This window comes from Sinocyclocheilus rhinocerous, unplaced genomic scaffold (genome assembly GCF_001515625.1).
Source record: "Sinocyclocheilus rhinocerous isolate Xijiao unplaced genomic scaffold, SAMN03320098_v1.1 scaffold2645, whole genome shotgun sequence".
NCBI lineage: Eukaryota > Metazoa > Chordata > Actinopteri > Cypriniformes > Cyprinidae > Sinocyclocheilus > Sinocyclocheilus rhinocerous.
The window spans coordinates 384,901-404,735 of NW_015654522.1; the positions used below are offsets into that span (position 1 = coordinate 384,901).

A 19,835-nucleotide genomic window follows, 5' to 3' on the forward strand; every position below is an offset into this window, starting at 1 on the left:
ATCACCGGAAGCGTCACGAGCGTTTCAGTACGAGTACTACACAAAACCGCGCATCTGCGCCATTCATTAACACAGAGACACGCAGAATTCATATTTAAATATGAATCGTTTTGCGGCTTAATTTTTACAACTACTAGTGGGAGTGGGCTCACTTGTGTGTGTGTTTGTGTGAGTGAATGTGTGTGTGTGTGTGTGTGTGGGCGGAACTCCGCTGTGCGTGATGCAGAGAGCGCGACCATAACGTAGAGACCGAAATGACATGCCGTCGTGTAAATAATATAAAAAACATAAGGCTATTTAGTTTGCTTAATAAAAGAACAAGGTATATAACCTGTTCTATAGGACAGGTAACTTTAAATGACTTCTGTGTGATCTGGCGCTACAGAGAAAATATAATTAAATAAAATTAACTTGACCTTCAAGGGGGGGCCGGACCTCCCCCCTAATATAATGGCAGGGGAAACACTGTTGTAGGTACGGATGTGGTTACGTTGTGTTCTTCACATCATCGTAATGTGTCAAAAACATTTGAAATAGTTTGTTTAAAGTCAATATTTCCACTGATCAACACTGACAAAGGCCTCAGTACGCAGATTGCAGTTTGCTGCAGCCGTTATGTTGTTGTAAAAGCACAGTGAATCAGAAATAATCTCGATTACAGCTGCTGCGAAGAATCATGAAAAGCATTCTGTAGTCAATGGCTTTATCTTTATGATTGTTTTGTTGTTACAGCCCTGATTTTAATGTTTTTTTCCTCAATGTCAAAGTTTCTCTTAGGCTATCTGATCTGTCATCTGTTGTGGTTTCTGTAACATTTTAACTCGTTAATTTTTGGCCAAAAAACAAAAATGCAATCAAACCGGGCCAAACAATTCTGTGTACGAGGGAATTCTAACAACATTTTCCATCACTTACCGGGGGCCGCCCCCCTAAAATAATGGCAGGGGAAACACTGCTTACATGTGCTGAAACATTTTACACATGATTAGTAAAGGGGCATGTAACGGCCTGTTCACATATGATGCATTCTTGTGTTTAAAAAACTAGATGAAGTGCAACAGAATGGAAAAAAGGCACGTGTCTTAAGATACATTTTTAAAAGCTGAATTGTTTTGACTTGACAATGTGTCTTTAAAACAGCCAGATGCATTCCACTAGTCAATAGATATCCATCTAGCATTGGTTTGGAAATTCTGTTGGCATCTCACCACCATCCCAAATCCACGTTCGTTCGTTCGTTCGTTCGTTCATTCATTCATTCATTCATTAATTCATTCATTCAATTTGTTTATTTATGCATGTATGTAAACATAACTATTTAAAATAATATTTATAAAATTATTTTTACAAAACCATCATTGTGAAAATGTCTATATATCAATATAATATTTAGAGTATTGTACATATTATCAAAAGTTTATTAAAAACTCCAAAGGAACTTTTAGAGCTCAGGTCTTCTGTCACAGACAGCAGGCAAAACATGTTATTAAAAATGTTTACTTTCTCATAAATATAAACTAATGAAATTTTGTTTGATGAGTCTATAAGCCAAATTTGATACTATAATCTTAATGTGACACATATTAAAACAGACTTTCTTTGTGGTGTTTTTTTATCTCTTTTCTCATCCATAAAAATATTTACTAAAAATTGCACAAAAACAGCTGTCCACAAACACACATTAAATTCATATAAACTGGCCACACTTGTGACAAAGACTTGTTTAGACCACACCTAGACATATAAACACATAAATGGTCTTGCTTGATTTTACAAGTTCAGCGTTTGCTGCCCTTTTTCATATTATTGTCACACTTTTGTGGTGTAGTTTATAAAATAAAGTTGTGAGTTATGAGAGGAGCCACAGTGTGTAAATAGGCACTGAACTAAATGGACTGTAAAAGCAGAAGTGCTTTGGTACTACTTGTCTCCAGGGTTTGGCAGTTTTTCCCTGTGCAATTAACTTTGTATATGTGTGTGTCTGAGCTTAATTAAAGCCTCTGTTCATGTGAATATGTTTTGACTCAAGTCACTGGAGCCTCAACAAGTGTGGTTGTTTTCGTATGTAGTCTCCAAAGAACTTATCATTGTGTGTGGCCTTGTTAAAGGATATGAACAGGAAGAGGAAGTGCATTGGCATGGTGATAGACACATGGGAGTGGCTGCCACATCTGAGGTTATGACCCTTTGACCTTTGGCTCAAGGACAGACGTTTTCTGCCTTGTTAGACCCTTATGCATTCTGTAAGGCCACCGTACTACCACTGGCCACAGTGTTTTCACTGATACTACCTTCTATACTGAGAATTTATTTACAAAAATTAAGCTACAATAACAAGGTGCAGAAAATGTTTTTCACCTTTTTTTAGCCAGAAAACAAAATGAGGATGTTAAGATGCGTAAAATTGTTTTGCAGATGCTATCAGTAAAGCTTCCCAGCCGAAGGGGAAGGTGCCACAGAAATCAAGCAGTGATTCATGATGTTGTTCTTTAAGTGGGAAAAATTACTCAGCCCTGATCAGACTTCCTTTTCCCTCTTGGGCATGTATTTACTGCTAATCTCCATGATCTGCAGTCTTCATCTCAGCTGATCTCAGTTCAGTTTGTGGAATAATTCACTCATTCTTTTCAGAGAACTATCAGGTCCTGGATTAACCATGCAGCGTTTCTCCCATGGTTAATAGAGGTTGGTTAATCTTAAACATGGTGCATCCGGAGCAAATTAAAAACCTGAATGAGTGAGCCAGGGCCCTTTCTTTCACACCATGGATTTATAGTATTCTGTAGTGTTTTATCATTAATAATGACCTTTTAGGTTGCTACAACTCAACGACAGCCACATTTGGACTATTTTTAGTCCAAGTGTCCTGAAGAATAAAGGTGATGACTAATTAAGGAAAGAGGAAATGCTTTCATTCAAAGGAAGGATGCTTGGTAACGTAGTTGATTACAGGTTCCGGATTTAGACAATGTCGAAATGTGTAAGCGCTTGAAAGGGTAAATAAAAACAAATGACTCACTAATGATTTCATCATATGAATGCTGGAATAGATTCAAACAATCAATCAATTCAAAGAAATCTGGCATTTTACAAGAGGTAGAAGGATTTGCAGAGGCGGACAGTAGTGAAGTATTTTTACTCTGCTGTAAAAGTACTTTTCAGGTGTCTGTACTTTATCAGAGTGTTTTTCTTTAGATAACTTTACTTCACAACATTCCAAAGCATAATATTGTACTTTTTACTGCACTACGTTTCATATTAAATATCATTTAATACTTAATTACATTAGAAATCTATTACTTTCTTACTTTTACTCAAGTAAAAGTAATTCAAAGATTTACTTGAGTACAAGAAAATACTACATTTTTAATGTTCTTAAGTATTAAAGGTAAAACAAACAACTTTTATTTATTAAATTAGGTGCAATAAAAAGTATGACATTATACTTTGGAATATTGTGACGTAAAGTTTTTCCAAAGAAAAACACTTTTCCAAATATAAACTACAGATACTTTTTAAATTTACTTGAGTAAAGTAAAAATACTTCACTACTGTCCGCCTCTGAGGATTTGTAAATGTCATGTGATGCAAAGAGGTCGATTAGTCAACAAGTCCAGGCAGTATCTACATTTTACACATGTGGCAGGCACTTTTTGTTTATCCACAATGATTTAAACTGCATTCAAAGTGTACATCATTTCCCTGGGAATTAAACCCGTGACCTTGGCATTGCTCCTGCTTGAGCTACAGAAACACTGTTTAACAATACATTATCGTATTTGAATCTTAAAAATAATCTTAATGTGTGAATGATATATCTAATAACACAAACTGATAATTATAATTGTGTTATATTCTGTTAGTTTTTTGCTGAAGAGGACCATATAACTTATGAAATTATGCTTGCATATGTTTGCAGATCTGTATAAATAAACCCAAAAGTCTTTGTGAGGTCTGAACGTGACAGCGGTTGTGTGCCAGACTGTTCTGTGACACATGAGAAATGAATGTGCCAGGATGTGCAATCACTGTATATATATTTGGATAGAGGACTTAGCAGATGGGTTTATGTTTATTTCTCAATCGTTCATAACATCAGGATAGGTTTTTGTGACTTTCACACTCTCAGAGTTATTGTTTTCATAAATCTATCTTTATTGTTGACATTCATAGGAAAAAAAAACCCCACAAAGCATTTTTGTCGCACACCCACCCTCAGAGACACACACTCACTTTACCTCACATAATGAGCGGAGTCAATTTGTAAGCCATTTGTAGCTTGATTTCCCTGAAGAGCGTAAACTCTGGCACTGTGGCGCTTTCGAAACATTGCACTGTTTATTTGAGTGCACAGACACAGCAACATCAGCTCAACCAATGGGGTGAGACTATCTGTTTGTCTGACCAGTGGCAGACGGGGGCATGTTCAGGAGACAGCCATTATTTTTGCAATTTCATTTGGTGGCACTTTATTGGCACAGAAATGACTGACTTTAGCTTTAAATTTGGCATGAAACTGAAATTGCAATAATATTTTGTGATGAGTATCCAAGTGAAATGGCTTTTTGAACAAGAAAAAAATGTAGGGCAGGACATGATTTGTCCATTGGGAAAGATCATTGGAAATTTGTCCATTTTGAGTTCATGCTAATCTGATTTTGTTTTGTTTGGATCTCGTAGTTTATTTAGTGTTAACAAGTAAATGAGTCTGGGTGTGAGTTGGACAGAGCTGTGCTTAGTGCGTGTTTAATTTATGAGATGATAAATTTCATCTGCTTTTCTCTTTATCTCCAGATCCACTGGCCTTCGTTGCCTGGGAATCGTGAGGACTGTATTCTCAAAGGGAAAGATCCCAAGGTGAGTGAAAAACTGGTTCTGGTTCTGAATTCACTAAAAACATCAACAAGCTCAAAAGTTGGGTCAGCGTGTCACAGCTTCCCAAGGTTTTTCTTTTTTTTGGTTGGGGGCTGGCATACTTCATATGTCAGGTTCTTTCATGATATCCCAGATCCAGCCGATGACAGCAGAAATCATCAAATGTAGTTTGTTTTGGAATGTTTGGTTAGTGTGATTCTCTACCTTATTTCATGTGGTTCAATCTGGAGTTTCAAACGAAAACATCTGTCCATCTTCAGCTATACTCTGAGTGTGCTGCAGTTGGCGTGATGACTGGAGAGAAGAAGCCAAACGCTCATAAATGAGATTTGATCCACTCACTTATTGTTGTCTTGCTTCCAACCAAGTTTGTGTGTGACTCATGAGTCTCTTAAACCTAACGACCGTACAAGGCTGTCCCAATACACAGAACACAGTTATTCTTTCATTTTTCGAAATCCCCTTTGCTTTCTTTTTCTTTTACATTTCTGTTTCTTGTTCTTTTTCTTCTTGTTCGGCCTCTCCCTTTTTTCTTTCAGCACCATGAATATGTTAATAATGTTCCAAGTTAAATCTTTCCTGTCCTCTGTCCCTAATGGTCTTCCACACACACTTGTATGGAGATAAACTCTGCATCTGTTAGTGTTCAGCATGTTTCACTCGTAAAGTGGAAATGTGAGGTGTCGCCATGGTTACACGCTCTGGTGACTGTCCCGGCAGTATTGTTTGATGTGACAGGTGAGTGCAATTTCACAGCGGTGTTTTAATGACTCTGTTCAGTGTGTGAATATGTGTTAGGGAATTGAACAGGATATTTGTTTTTCATTTAAACTTTAGTTGGTGTAACGCTGAAACAACACACAGATATGAACTCAGAAGAGTTATTAATTAACTACATGTACTTATGGTTAGGGTTTGGATTAGGGTTTGACTTAGTGTTACTTGCATGTAATTATGCATAATTTATTGTTATTATAATAGTAAGTACGTGTAACATGTGTAACAAGGACACCTTAAAACAAAGTGTTACTGAGTTTTATGTACCACATAACCGCTCACACAAAAATGACTGGTGGCACTTTACATGGGGACATTTTAGGGTTACACTTTAGACATTCTGCTAACTCTAAGTAACTTTGCAACTGCATGTCAACTAACTCTCATTAGAGTATTAGTAGGTTAGGGTTAATAGAATAAGTTGGTCACACTTTATTTTAAGGTCCAATTTTCGCTATTAACAAACCATTAACTACAACTTTTGCCACAATAAACTCTTAATTTGCTGCTTATTAATAGTTAATAAGGTAGTTGTTAAGTTTAGGTATTGGGTAGGATTAGGGATGTAGAATATGGTCATGCAGAATATATGCTTTATAAGTACTAATATACAGCCAATATGTTATTAATAGGCATGCTAATAAGCAACTAATTAATAGTGAGAATTGGTCCCTATACTAAAGTGTTACCCGTAGCTTTATCACAAATGAGGTTTGTCCCAAATTTTGATTACATGTCTGCAAAAATTCCATAACTCATAGAAAATGAATGGAAAATTAAAGTTTGACCTCCTGGGATTGACAATCAGCACAATATACAGTATTTCATCATTTATATATAGATTTTAACTTTCAGGCTCCATTTTATTCTGTTTATTGAAAGTGACTGGTACATTGCTGCTTTGGATCTCTCTCGCTCTCTCAGTCCTGCTGGTTAACATCTGGTCGCAGTTTGAGCATCTGACTGCATCTTTTATGACCCTTGACCTTTCGTTCATTTATGCTCCACTGATTTTGACCCTACACAGTCAATGAGGCTGCATACAGGTGGCCATAGTTAGAGTGTGTACATGTTGATAGTGTGTGTGTGTGTTTATATGTGTGTGTGTGAGACGTCTTCCTCTTTCTGAACCCTTCAGTAATTGGACCGTAAGAGCTTCTTTCCCATGTTGAAAGCTCTGATTGGTCTTCAGTGAATTTCAAGTAGGGATCATTTTCTTGCTATTTTTTCTCTGATCCATTAAAATGATGATAATACTTGTAACTCTCCATTCAAACACTCCAGGGAAATATTGGGCACACTCACACATACCAAAATTCCTCATGATTATAAACTGCACTCGATGAGTTTAACCTGGTTGTCCAGTGTCAGATACATGTGTTTGTATGTTTGTGTAAGTAATTGTGCTGTAATTATCAAGATTGTACTCTCATTTGCCACCAAAACACCCAACATTTTTAACATGAACTCTTTCTGTGTGTGTTTGGTACAGATGGAGTGTGCAAACTTCGTGCGGTTGCTGCAGCCATTTAACCGAACTCATCTACTGGCCTGTGGAACTGGAGCTTTCCAGCCCATGTGTGCGTATGTGAACGTCGGACACCGCGGAGAGGTAACACACACACAAACACTTCCTCCCACTGCTTCACACCTAGTGTGTTTGTGTATGCACATCAGGAGGATCTAATTTACTTATGTATATCAGAGATCTAATTGTTTAAGTTCAGAGGTCACCCACCAACAGGCCGGCCCTTAGGGTCAAGACCATGAGAGAAGATACATAGCAAAAACACACAGACACACATTAATTCAGAGGATTCAGAGCAGAGGATAGAAAAATAATGTGTGTTGTGTGTATTCTGAATAGAGCTTCTCTTTACTTCCTTTGAGGTGTTTTAACTGCGTTGCACAGGGCACCAGAGATGTCTGACAAACAGACAATACTACATTGTGTAACTGAACTGGCACCAGAGGTTTCAGCTGTCTTTGGCACCACCGGACACACCCATACAGTGTCTAACATTAATGACAGTAAAACTTCTGCACTGCTATTATTACATTTTAGATCTCTGATATGGTACAGCCTAGAAACTCAGTGTCAGACGATACTATTTAAAAGGATAGTTCACTATTTAGCTATACTATTTAAAAGGATAGTTCACTATTTAACTATACTATTTAAAAGGATAGTTCACCCAGTACTCACCCTTTAACACTTACTCACCCTCATGTTGTTTCAAACTTGTATGGGTTTCTTTCTTCTGTTGAATATAAACATTCTTCAAAATATTTTCATTTATATTCAATAGAAGAACAATTTTATATCTCTTTAACTGTGTAATAAATTTTGTATTTATCTGGCACAAAAATATCAATTAGGGTGAACTGAACAGAAACGTTGATGATAAATATAACCAATAACAGTAGTTAACTAAAGGAATCAGTGGATCATTTATTTGAATTGGTTAAATGTAAACCAGAACAAACAATTTCAAATTTTTAAAAATGTTTTGAATGTTTATTTCAGTATGACAAAGAGAAAAGGGATTGTGTATGAGAGCACAGTCATTGCCTCAGCTCTTCTGGCTGTAAAGCTCTGTCTATAATAGACTGTGACAAGAAAAACAATGATGTAGTGTTGTGCAATGCTTCTCTGGTACATGTTGGAAAACGCAGTTTGTTACTTAAAGAGCTACGGTATTATGAAAACAGCTGAAGTACTATGAAGTCATGCTACTGATACTTGTAGCAAGTAAAAGTTAGTAGTGTTGCTAAATTTAGTTAGTTAAACCCCAGCACTGTTATTCCTGTTTGGGGTCAGTTTGACACAAACTACAATGAGCAAATCGCAATAAACTGGTAGAGAATACCAAATCAAAAGTTTGGGGGTCAGTAAGCAATCATTACTTTAAATTGCTCTGTATTGACAGCAAATACTTACTGTTATAATTAATTATTTTTAAAATAAATGTTTTTTTTTTAAATCTTTCTATAGGCTGCATCAAATAATCCTGAAAAAGTATGTTTTCACAAAAGTATTATGCAGTACTGTTTTCAACACTGATAATAAATGTTTCTTGAGCAGCAAATCAGCACATTATAATGACGAAGACAGAGGCAATGACTGATGAAAATTTAGTTTTGCCATCACAGGAATTAATTACATATTAAATTATTACAATAAAAACTGTAATAATAATCCACAGTAGTACTGTTCTTACTGTGTTTTTGGTCAAATAAATGCAGCCTTGGTGAGCATCTTTCAAAAGCATCTTACAGACCACAAATCTTTGAACAGTAGTGTACATCAGAAAATGTTTGCATTTCAGACTTCACTTTTTTATACCCGTGGTCTCTAAGATCTCAAACTAATGTATTGTGACATTTTTAAGCTATTAGTTTTGTTAATAATCAGTTCTCATAAGGTGAAGAAAAGTCAGGAAGTATTAAACTGAGCTACAATAATAAATATATCTTTGGAAATATTAAGTGGGCCTTGGGGTCTCTAATACCCCAAACTGAACATGATTAATAGTATATCTCAGTATTGTAAAAATAAATAATAAATTTCTTCACAAGCAAGAGAAATTCCGACATTTGTGAGCTCAAGTTTATTGTTGAGTTGTGAAATTGATGTGAATTTTCTGACTTCTTTTTGGCAGCATGTGTTCAGTTTGGATCGTACCACAGTACAGAATGGGAGGGGGAAATGTCCCCATGACCCCAAACTACCCTTCGCAAGCACCTTCACAGGTACATTTCAGTGTGTACATTTCAGCATGCCATGGCATGCTTGTGTTGTGTGTTTATAAGTATGTCAGAGCACATTGTTGGCTCGTGTGTGTGATGGGTGGAGGTTTCTTCTTGTCAGTTGTCACTGAAATTATGGCCCATTGTAGATTGACTGCTCTGATGGGAGAAATTTGAGGTGTTCTTCAGTCCAGGTTTAGTGTTGCGGGGGTCTTGTGGGTGTGTTACAGTCTTCTGTGGCACAGACAGATCTCCCAGTGTGTGTGTGTCTTTACAACACTGCACAATCTTGGCTCTCCTCACGTGACATTTTGCCAGATGTAATACATTTCGGGGCAGATTTTTAAGATTGCATGTTAGTGACCTTGGAGATATTTTCACACACTGACATACTGTACACATGAATTCCTGTCAGATAATTGATGGGCAATAGAGGCAACGTGTGTCCAATTTTTACAGTTTTTTTTTTCTTTTCAATTATAAAAATGGCGTTTAAGTATCAATAAAATAACAGTAAAATGGTATGATAACATTTTATATTTCCAAGTGTGTGTCTGTGAAAAACAGTTGACTGTATATCAGGTTTCACCAGATTTATACAGTAGGTGTGTGTATAGGTGGGTTATCAAGCTGATTTAATGAAAAATTTTACAATGGGGCTTCTTGCAGAAAATTGTTTACTTTTCCTTCCTCTCATGTAAGAGATTGAATTCTCTGCACTGACTTCCAATGCTCTCTCTCTCTCTCTCTCTCTCTCTCTCACTCTCAGGTGGAGAGCTGTACACCGGTCTGACTGCAGATTTTTTGGGGAGAGACTCTGTGATTTTGAGAGGTTTAGGGACTCGCTCGCCCATGAGAACAGAGACAGATCAGAAAACCCTACACGGTACAAAATTACTTCATTTTCATATTGATAGACATTTTCAGTCTTATTTCTTATGTGTTTTAACATTTTATGCTGGAAAGGATGGTGATATTAATACATTTTATTAGTAGCAACACTGTTGTGAAAATCAGTGTTGTTATTGTCAACTAAAACTAAAACTTAAAAAACTAATTGTTAATTGAAATTCAAAACTTACATGAAAATTAGAAATGTCGAATCTGCAGCTAACTGAAATAAAAACTGAAATAAAAAATTCAAGTACTAGCATTCAAGTAAAACTAAAACTGAAATAAAAATATATTAAAGCTAAAGAAACATTATGTTAGACAAATATTGCTTTTTTAGATAGAGATTAGAAATATAAAAAATAAAAATGACAAAAGCACATAACAAAATAACTAAAACTTAGACTAAATAAACTAAAATAAAAACAAAACAAAAAGTAATTCAAAATATTGATATATAAATAATACTAAATTAACACAATAAATGTTGCCATTGTTAATTACTCTTTATTTATTAACAACAATAGATTTTTTAATATAATCTGTAATATTTTGTAATGTATTTCTGTATTTTAAATTCTGGGACATGAGTGCTCACTCATGATGGAACATCCAATTAGTAATGATTTCTCATAATTATTAGTCAAACTGAATTGATTTGCATACTTCAAACAATCAGATCTGCATTAAAATAGTGTGTATGTGTGTGTTTGTGTATGTACAGAGCCCAGGTTTATTGCGGCCCACCTCATTCCTGACAGTGCAGATAGAGATGATGATAAAATGTATTTCTTCTTCACTGAGAGAGCAACAGAGAGCGCAGAGCGAGACGATGAAGGAGCCATACACACACGCATTGGACGATTGTGTGCGGTGAGACAAACCACATACATACATTCAGGCACAAGTAGGCCAGTATACTGGATTGCTCCTGCCTATTTTCAACCACATGTGCACAGCTGTTGGATGGTTTGCATGCCTCTGAATCACACACACACTCACCCCTTACCCCAGTACCCATACACACATACACACTAACACACAAGGCTCTGTAGAGTAATGGGAGAAGTACAAATCTCCCTCTGTCATTCAGAGGTCAGTGTTCAAAGAGCCGGGGTCAATCGCACATTACTGTCACTTTGACTGCTATTCATTGTTCACTCACTCACATTCCCAAATCACACGCGCACACACACACACACACACTCTTACACTGCAGAGAAGGTGATTATCTCCACATATACCGATTACACAGATTTAAGATCCTTTACACCACCCATGTGTCTTCGACACGGTAAACTCAGCTGCATTGCTTTTTGGGAATCCGTAACAGTATTTCCCTTACGGTGCCATAATCTCCATAACTGGCACTTCTCTGAGATATTTTGATATTTAACTGTTCTTGTTCCCACGGGAAAAGTTGCAACTGAATGTTTATGTATAAACAGGGTTCAGATTACAGAGGTTTGGGGTTTGTTGACCCCCTTAATTAAACCACTTCAGATGAAAAAGTCGAATGAGAACTGTCACAAACTCTGTTGCACTAGGGATTGTGGGAAATATTTGCTGAAAAGCATGTATGGACGTACTGTGGCGCTTTTGGTATACTAGTTTGAGTGTACTATGATTTGGAATTCACTAATTCTAATCTTGCATACTAAGGATGGAAAGTATACAAATTGAGATGAAGGGATAGTTTGTTTTACCAAGTTCATTGTGTGTGGTCTGGGGGTAAATGATACTGGGATTTGACTTTCTGCCGATCTGTTGTCCAGAAGTGAATTCAACGCCTCATGATTTATTGTTTATGTGGTTTCAGAATGATGTGGGTGGGCGGAGGGTTCTTGTGAATAAGTGGAGCACATTTATTAAAGCCCGACTGGTGTGTTCTGTTCCTGGACCTCACGGCATCCAAACACACTTTCACCAGCTGGGTGAGACAATAAACACACACAGGCCCTCGGCTTCTTTTTATATACAATATTATATAAACTTGAGATCATTTTGATCTCTTACGACCCTTGTGTGATCTTTGACTGTATGTGTTTGTCTTGCAGAGGATGTGTTTCTGTTAAGGACCAAAGATGAAACCAATCCAGAGATCTACGCAATATTCAGCACCATCAGGTCTGTCTCAAATCCAGGCTGAAAGCACATCTGTTTATCTGTGCATTTCCTCTTTTAAATCACTGTGTTGTTCTTCAACTCATATTGATTGCACTCTATTATTTCATTAAGTTTTAGTCTTTGTATATATACATTTTCTTTTGTTTTAATCATTGTAGATTAAACATTTTCTTATGTATTTTTATGCCGCCTTATTCATTTTAACGTTCAAATTTTTTATTTTAGAATTTTTGTATTTGTTTTATTTTATTTTACTTTTTATTTTTACTCATTTCCTTACTTATGCCATTTTTAAAACACTTCAAATTGCCATTGGGTTTGAAATGTATAATGAACTTACATTGCCTTGTCATTTTTAAAAGAATAGTTCACCCAAAATTTTTAATTTGCTGAAAATTTACTCACCCTCAGGCCATTCAAGATATAAATGAGTTTGTTTGTTCATCAGATTATTGTGATGCTTTAATCAGCTGTTTCAACTCTCATTCTGACAGCACCCATTCACTGCAGAAGATCCATTGGTAGGCAACTGATGTAATGCTAAATTTCTCCAAATCTGTTCCGATAAACAACAAACTCTTCTACATCTTGAATGGCTTAGTCTATAGATGAGTAAATTTTCAACAAATTTTCATTTTTGGATGAACTGTTTCTTTAAGGGCATAAATCAGGGGTATATGAGTTTAACAGAACATTTTCTCTCTCTAGTAATGTGTTTCAGGGCTATGCAGTGTGTGTCTATAGTATGGCTGATATCCGGGAGGCATTTAATGGTCCGTTTGCTCATAAAGAAGGACCAGACTATCAGTGGGGACCTTATGAAGGACGTGTCCCTTACCCGCGACCAGGAGTGTGCCCCAGTAAGATCACGGCCCAGCCTGGTCGTGCCTTCCGTAGCACACTGGAGTTTCCGGACGCTGTTTTGCAATTTGCACGAACACACCCACTAATGTGGCGCCCGATTTACCCATCACAGCGGCAACCACTGCTGCTCCGCACCGGCGCCCCATACAGGCTCACACACATCACTGTAGACCGCACACAGGCCGAGGACGGATACTATGATGTCATGTTCATCGGCACTGGTAAGACAGAGTGTCATCACTTTAGTTAACGCTCAAGTGTGTTTATAGCCCTGAATGAATAACTGTGGCCTTTGACCTCTTCAGATATTGGGACTGTGCTAAAGGTTATCGTGCTTGGAAATGGTAACACTCTTGCCAATGAGGAGATCACACTGGAGGAAATGCAGGTGTTCAAGGTCTGTGAGCCTAAAAATGTGTATAGGTGTTATGAGGTGTGAATTTATATTCACTATTCAAGTCTGTTTGTGAGAATATCTCATTTGGCAAAGCTGAATTTTCAGCAGCCTTCATTGTCATTTGATTCCTTCAAAAATTATTCCAAAATGCTAATTTGATGCTCAAGAAACATGTCCTATTATTATAAATGTTGACATCGGTTGTGCTGCTTAATATTTTTATGAAAACCATAATTAATTTTTTCTGGATTGTTTGATAAATTAAAATTTTAAATGAACAACATTTATTTGCAATAGCATTTGTTTGCAACATTACAAAAGCCTGTCACAATTTAATGCAACCTTGCTGAATAAAAGTATTAATTTCCTTCTTAAAAAATCATACTGACCCCAAACTTTGAACGGTACCTTTAGTTCTGTTTCTCATGATATTTATCTCTGCAGGTACCCACTCCCATAACCTCCATGGACATATCTGTGAAAAGGGTAAGTTCATGCATCATGCACTCTCGCTATATTGTTCCAGCAAATTAACGTAAGCATAGTAACATAAGCAGCACCGTAAATTCATTTTCCACAACATTCTCAAAGAGGCTTTTACTGTGAGTAGAGAAATGGGACTCCACTTTGTGTGTATGTGCTTTTTGGCCCCAAAGCAATAAAACATTCATGCAAAACAACCAGTTGCTTTGTTATTCATCATGAAGCAGGTGCTTTATAGCCAAACCAACTGACAGTTCACTTACTTCATAGACCGCCCTGGAGCCACAGGAGTTAAAGCGTCAGTTCACCCCCCCCAAAAAAAGTCATAATTTACTTACCATCAAATCATTCCAAACTCATGCTTTTGATTGGAATTTTAAAAAGGGATTTGTGCTTAGACATATTCAAACATAGTGTCTCAATACTCATTGCACCAGATTTGAGGCCAACCAGTGTTGGTTGGTTTTTTTCCCTTAAATTATTATTAAATGACGACAGATTTTGGTCACATGGACCACTTTTATAGTGCTTTTTAAGCTTTTTTTTTTTTTTGGAACTTGACAACTCTAGTCCTCATTATATGGAAAAGAGCGGCCAGGACATTCTCCTATTGCACTGAAAAAAATGTTTCATTCATCCAATTAAAAAAATTTAGGGTAATGATTCACATCTATATTTTTTAACTTGAGCCAATGAAAAATAAATAACTTGCCCTAAGGGGTGTTATATGTGTTTGGAATAATATGTTTGACTAAATAATGACTGAATTTAGTTTTTTAGGTGAACTATCCCTGTTTTGCTCAAGTGAACATTGGAAAAATGCAATCAAAACTGTTTTTTCTCTCTCTGTTCCAGCAAACTCTGTTCGTGGGTTCACAGACAGGTGTTGTCCAGGTGCCTCTGCACCGCTGCAGTATGTACGGTAAAGCTTGTGCCGAGTGCTGCCTGGCTCGAGATCCGTACTGTGCCTGGGACGGACACACCTGCACACGCTACCTACCAAACACAAAACGGCGTTACCGAAGACAGGACATCAGACATGCAAACCCAGCACTGCAGTGCATGGACCAAAACCTCAGCGGTAAGAAAGAAGAAAAGAAATGACAGCCTCCTTAACAGAGTGCAGCCATGTAGCGTGAATGTCAATACACCAGCGGCCTCCTCCGAGAACTTCAATTGCATTTACATGTCAAAGAGCTCACTGATGTGAAAGTGCAGGAGAAAAGCAATTCCTTCAGAGATTTGAAGTTAATTTGTTTAATCATTTGTGTTAGAAACTTCAGAACACCTTTGAGCTTGTCTAACAGGAAGATTAATAGGGTTTGAAGGGCAATCTCACTCCACTGGGACAAACTCTCTGTTCGGTGTTAAAGACAGGAACTGATAGAGTGAGAGGTGAACAGACAGATCACTCTCTATCTCTCATCACAGAGGAGAGAGAGAATGAGAGGAAAGAACAAAAGAGGTGTAAGTGAAGAGCACTTGAGTGTTTGCATGCCAAAGGTGAGGATGTTGGTGATGAAAAGGGATTATATATGCATGTGCACACTTATACAAACACACATGCAGTGGAAAATCCCGGACTGACCTTACACTGAACCATGTTGTGTGTAAAGTGTCTGTATTAACAGTCATGCATTCCTGTCTGTAGTGGAGGATCTAGATCTGACTGAAGAACGGGTCATTTATGGCACTGAGAACAACAGCACCTTCCTGGAGTGCATCCCTCGATCGCCACAGGCCACTGTCACATGGCATATTCAGAGAGATGACTACTTAGAGGAGGTAAGATACATACAGTACATATGGATGTTGCTTCATACTGTCTTTGAGAGGACCAGAAAGTATTCAGACATTTAAAAATGTTGAAATATCGTTGCATTATAGATGAGAGGTTTTCAAATTTTTTGTTGCCAGGAACCCACAAAAATGAGAATCCCTTTGAGAGAAAACCCCTTTCTAAACTATAAATGCAATTATATTTTTTCATTTATAAAGACCATTTTATACCAGTGAGAAAATTAATAAGTGTGATAAGGACAATATGCTGTGAAATGAATTAAAAAAGTAAAATGGTAAATTAAATAACTGGCTTTCATATTGTCATTGTATTCATTCTGATTTATTTTATAAGCCAAAATAGGAGTTTATAATATCACACACATTTTTACTTTATATTAAGATAATTCTGCATTTTTTCTTTTCACTGTTAGAGAACTGTTATATCAGAGAACAGTTTAAATTCATTTATATAGTTTTAAATTCAGTTGTATAGTTTTTTTGTTGTTGTTGCAAAAGTAATGTTGGAGCAAAATTTGTTTTACAATCCACACTACGAAAATGGCGAGGAAAAACTCAACTCAAGATGCAACACAAGTTCAAACTATTCTACAAAGCACTATTGTTAAAAGAAAGGAGAGGTGAATAACATAATATTCGACGGTGACCGGGAGGGGATGTCTTCCATTCACTTAGTTTTGTCGCAGCCACGACATATTAACTTGTGGGAACGTGATAATATGTCGTGGCCACAAGATATTAATTCATGGGAAAGTCATATTAACTCGTGGGAACGTGATGATATGTCATTTTGTCGAGGTAACGACATCCTTATGTCGTGGCCTGGAGATGCTATGTTGAGTTGCTATGTATAATATTTTATTATTTCCCCTTTCAATTCGTGTATCGCTTTACCTAATTAATGTTCTGTATAATTATGCTAGTATTTGCTACCATTTATTTTGCAAATACTGTAAATGCCTGACAATTATGCCAATACTTTATGATTATAGGCTATTTGTGATGATAAATGAGCGTGTTGTGTTTTCATTTACAAATGAAACTACGTGAATGATTCATTCCTCAACAAAACACTAGGCTATAATATTTATAATTATTAATTAGCAGAAATAAAATGAAATATATTTTAAATTCAACCTTTAAACTGCATTTCCAGTAAGCTATAAATTCTATTAAGCATAATCAAAACTTAATTGGCATGTCGAGCATTTACAGTAGGCTTATTACAAAACTAGTCAGAACGTTATGTAAAGAGATCGAAATTAAGGGAAAAAACAAATATGAAAATATAATAATAGGCTAATAATAATAATAATGATGATAATAATAATAATATACAAATATTACAGAAAACATACGATCAGTTAATGGACACAGCTACAAGACTGGGATGGATAAAAATGTTTTCTTTTAGGCCTATTTTATTTTATGTACTTTATGTAACATTTATTCATGATAAACTTAATTCGAATGCTGTCTACATCGCGTGCAATAGCCTACAGTCCGGTAGCCTAAGCCTATGGTTAATATAATAATTTAATTATGTCATAATTTCTATAATAATTCATATAATAATTTCCTAATTCAAAATAAAATATGAATGAATCCATCTCTTATAATCTCGGGTTGCTATGGTCACGCAGGTTTGTTTACGCATTAAACTCGTGGCCACGAGAAAAAAAATGTAATTCCCTCAACATAAGAAGTCGTGGCCATGAGAAATGGATGTTGTTCCCTCAACATAGCATCTCGAGACCACAACATAATATCACGTTCCCACGAGTTAATATGTCGTGGCCACGACAAAGCTAATTGAACCGAAGACACCCCCTTCGCGGTCACCAAAATATTCAATAAAATTATAGAAAACTAATTTACAAAAAAATACTTTAGCACAAGCGTCATTTTCAAACCAACCTAGATTATATTAGAAATTATATACTGTATATATATATATATATATATATATTATGTGTATATATATATATATATTATAGTATATATACAGTGGGTACGGAAAGTATTCAGACCCCCTTAAATTTTTCACTCTTTGTTATATTGCAGCCATTTGCCTGTGTTTTTCTGTCAATATGGGGTGCTGTGTGTACATTAATGAGGAAAAAAAATTAACTTAAATGATTTTAGCAAATGGCTGCAATATAACAAAGAGTGAAAAATTTAAGGGGGTCTGAATACTTTCCGTACCCACTGTATATATGTATTAATTTTAAGTGTGCTCGTTTAGGGGTCATCATATTTCAGAATTTTTTTTTTTTCCAATTTCCTCTTTGTTTAGGTGTTACTAGATGAACGTGTCATTAAGACAGATGATGGTTTGTTGTTCCGCCGTGTGCTCCGTCAGGATGAAGGCATCTACGTGTGTCGATCTCGAGAACACGGATTCACACAAACCCTCTCACGCTTCTGGTTGGACGTCTTACACGCCGACACCCTTTCAGACCTCCTGTCACGTGACAGCAAATATAAAGTATGGTCACCGTGCGCCGCCAACACAGCCTCTGTCAATCGTGGCCCGGCCAGGGTGTGGTTCAAGGATGTCTTGCAGCTGATTGGTCCTTCAAACCTGCCGCAGGTGGAGCAGTACTGCGAACGCGTTTGGTGTAATGAGAAGCTGAGACGCAAGCACAAAAGCATGATGGACAAATATCGGCAAGCGCAGGACTCTGCGCGGAGAGCACGAGTCCAGAAGAGCACGGGAGAGTCCCGAATCCGCTCTCCACGGGACCTCCACACACAAGAGTAAAACAGACCCACATGAAGCAAAATGGACTTCCAATGGAAAGTGGGCATAATTTTTAGATGCTCTCTCACACACACATAAACATACTTGTTTTTGTTTGTGGTGCTGTAAAATATTGTAGGTTTTGTGTCTAACAGTCCAAGTTCTCTTTGTGTTAATTAGGACATTCTTGAGCGTCTTCTCCAAAAGTTCCTGTGACCATGGCAGCCGGCCCTCATCACCTCACAGTAGACCGTGGCTAATGTTATATGTCTCACTTAAAAACTCAGCAGCTGCAAAACCTTTTTACTGGAACAAATGAGGGTAGACAGGATGGAACTAGTAGACTGGAGCGCTGCCCCTGCTATAACAGGTGCCAAAAAACATACATTCATTTAAGATACGTCTGGCTGTGATACAACTGGGCATAATGCTCAGTCAGAGACTTTTCCTCAACTGAGAACTACGGCAGCGTTCAACAAAACTCAGCCTGCCAGTACATTAAGCTGTAAAGAAATAAAAGTTTGGACTAATTAGACTATTTTCTGGTAACTGAATCATAGCTTGACGACCGTTGAGACTTCAACAGAACTGACATTGTTCTTAATCAGCTTGAAACAAAGCATCGCAAATCTTGAGCTTCAGAACTTTACACAGGGTTTGTTTTCTTTAAAAAAAAATTTTTTTATGTAATGTTTCGGAAATACTTTATAGTAAGGTCCAATTTGTTAGTTAATGCATTAGCTAGCATGAAATCCGCAATTAAATCCCTGGGGTAAATAGTAAAATATGTATTCCTCTTAAAAGTACCAGCTGACTCTGTTAGCAAACAATTGCTTTATGCACTTTTAAAAGGGTAATTTATAGCAAGGGGTCTCCTTGGAATAAATACAGTAACTAGGCTAAAAACAGAGATATAGGCAAGCTGTGACAGGGTACTGAACCAGAACATTTCACAGCTAATGCTCAGATAAGACAAGGTTGACTTGTTGTGCTACTATATACACAGTATCTACTATGAGTATCAAGACGGTCAGTGCTAAAGTAAACAATTGAAGAGTCTGTGTTTTAGTGATAGCTATGATTTGTTTGGATTGTTAGAAGCAGGTGTTGAACTGTAGTTTATTCCAT

At 36.8% G+C, this 19,835-nt stretch overlaps 1 protein-coding gene across 1 annotated transcript in view; it reads left to right on the forward strand.

Moving 5' to 3' along the window:
• Nucleotides 1-19,088, forward strand: part of sema3bl (sema domain, immunoglobulin domain (Ig), short basic domain, secreted, (semaphorin) 3bl) — a 33,470-nt gene extending 14,382 nt beyond the window's left edge. The window contains exons 3-15 of the mRNA XM_016524308.1: nt 4,795-4,857; nt 7,145-7,264; nt 9,315-9,405; nt 10,172-10,288; nt 11,018-11,166; nt 12,113-12,227; nt 12,351-12,420; nt 13,129-13,505; nt 13,590-13,681; nt 14,126-14,167; nt 15,020-15,245; nt 15,816-15,949; nt 18,261-19,088. Of these exons, the coding sequence (XP_016379794.1) occupies nt 4,795-4,857; nt 7,145-7,264; nt 9,315-9,405; nt 10,172-10,288; nt 11,018-11,166; nt 12,113-12,227; nt 12,351-12,420; nt 13,129-13,505; nt 13,590-13,681; nt 14,126-14,167; nt 15,020-15,245; nt 15,816-15,949; nt 18,261-18,728 (2,064 nt within the window). The 3' untranslated portion in view covers nt 18,729-19,088. The remainder of the gene's footprint in view (nt 1-4,794; nt 4,858-7,144; nt 7,265-9,314; nt 9,406-10,171; nt 10,289-11,017; nt 11,167-12,112; nt 12,228-12,350; nt 12,421-13,128; nt 13,506-13,589; nt 13,682-14,125; nt 14,168-15,019; nt 15,246-15,815; nt 15,950-18,260) is intronic.
• The last annotated feature ends 747 nt before the right edge of the window (nt 19,089-19,835 follow it).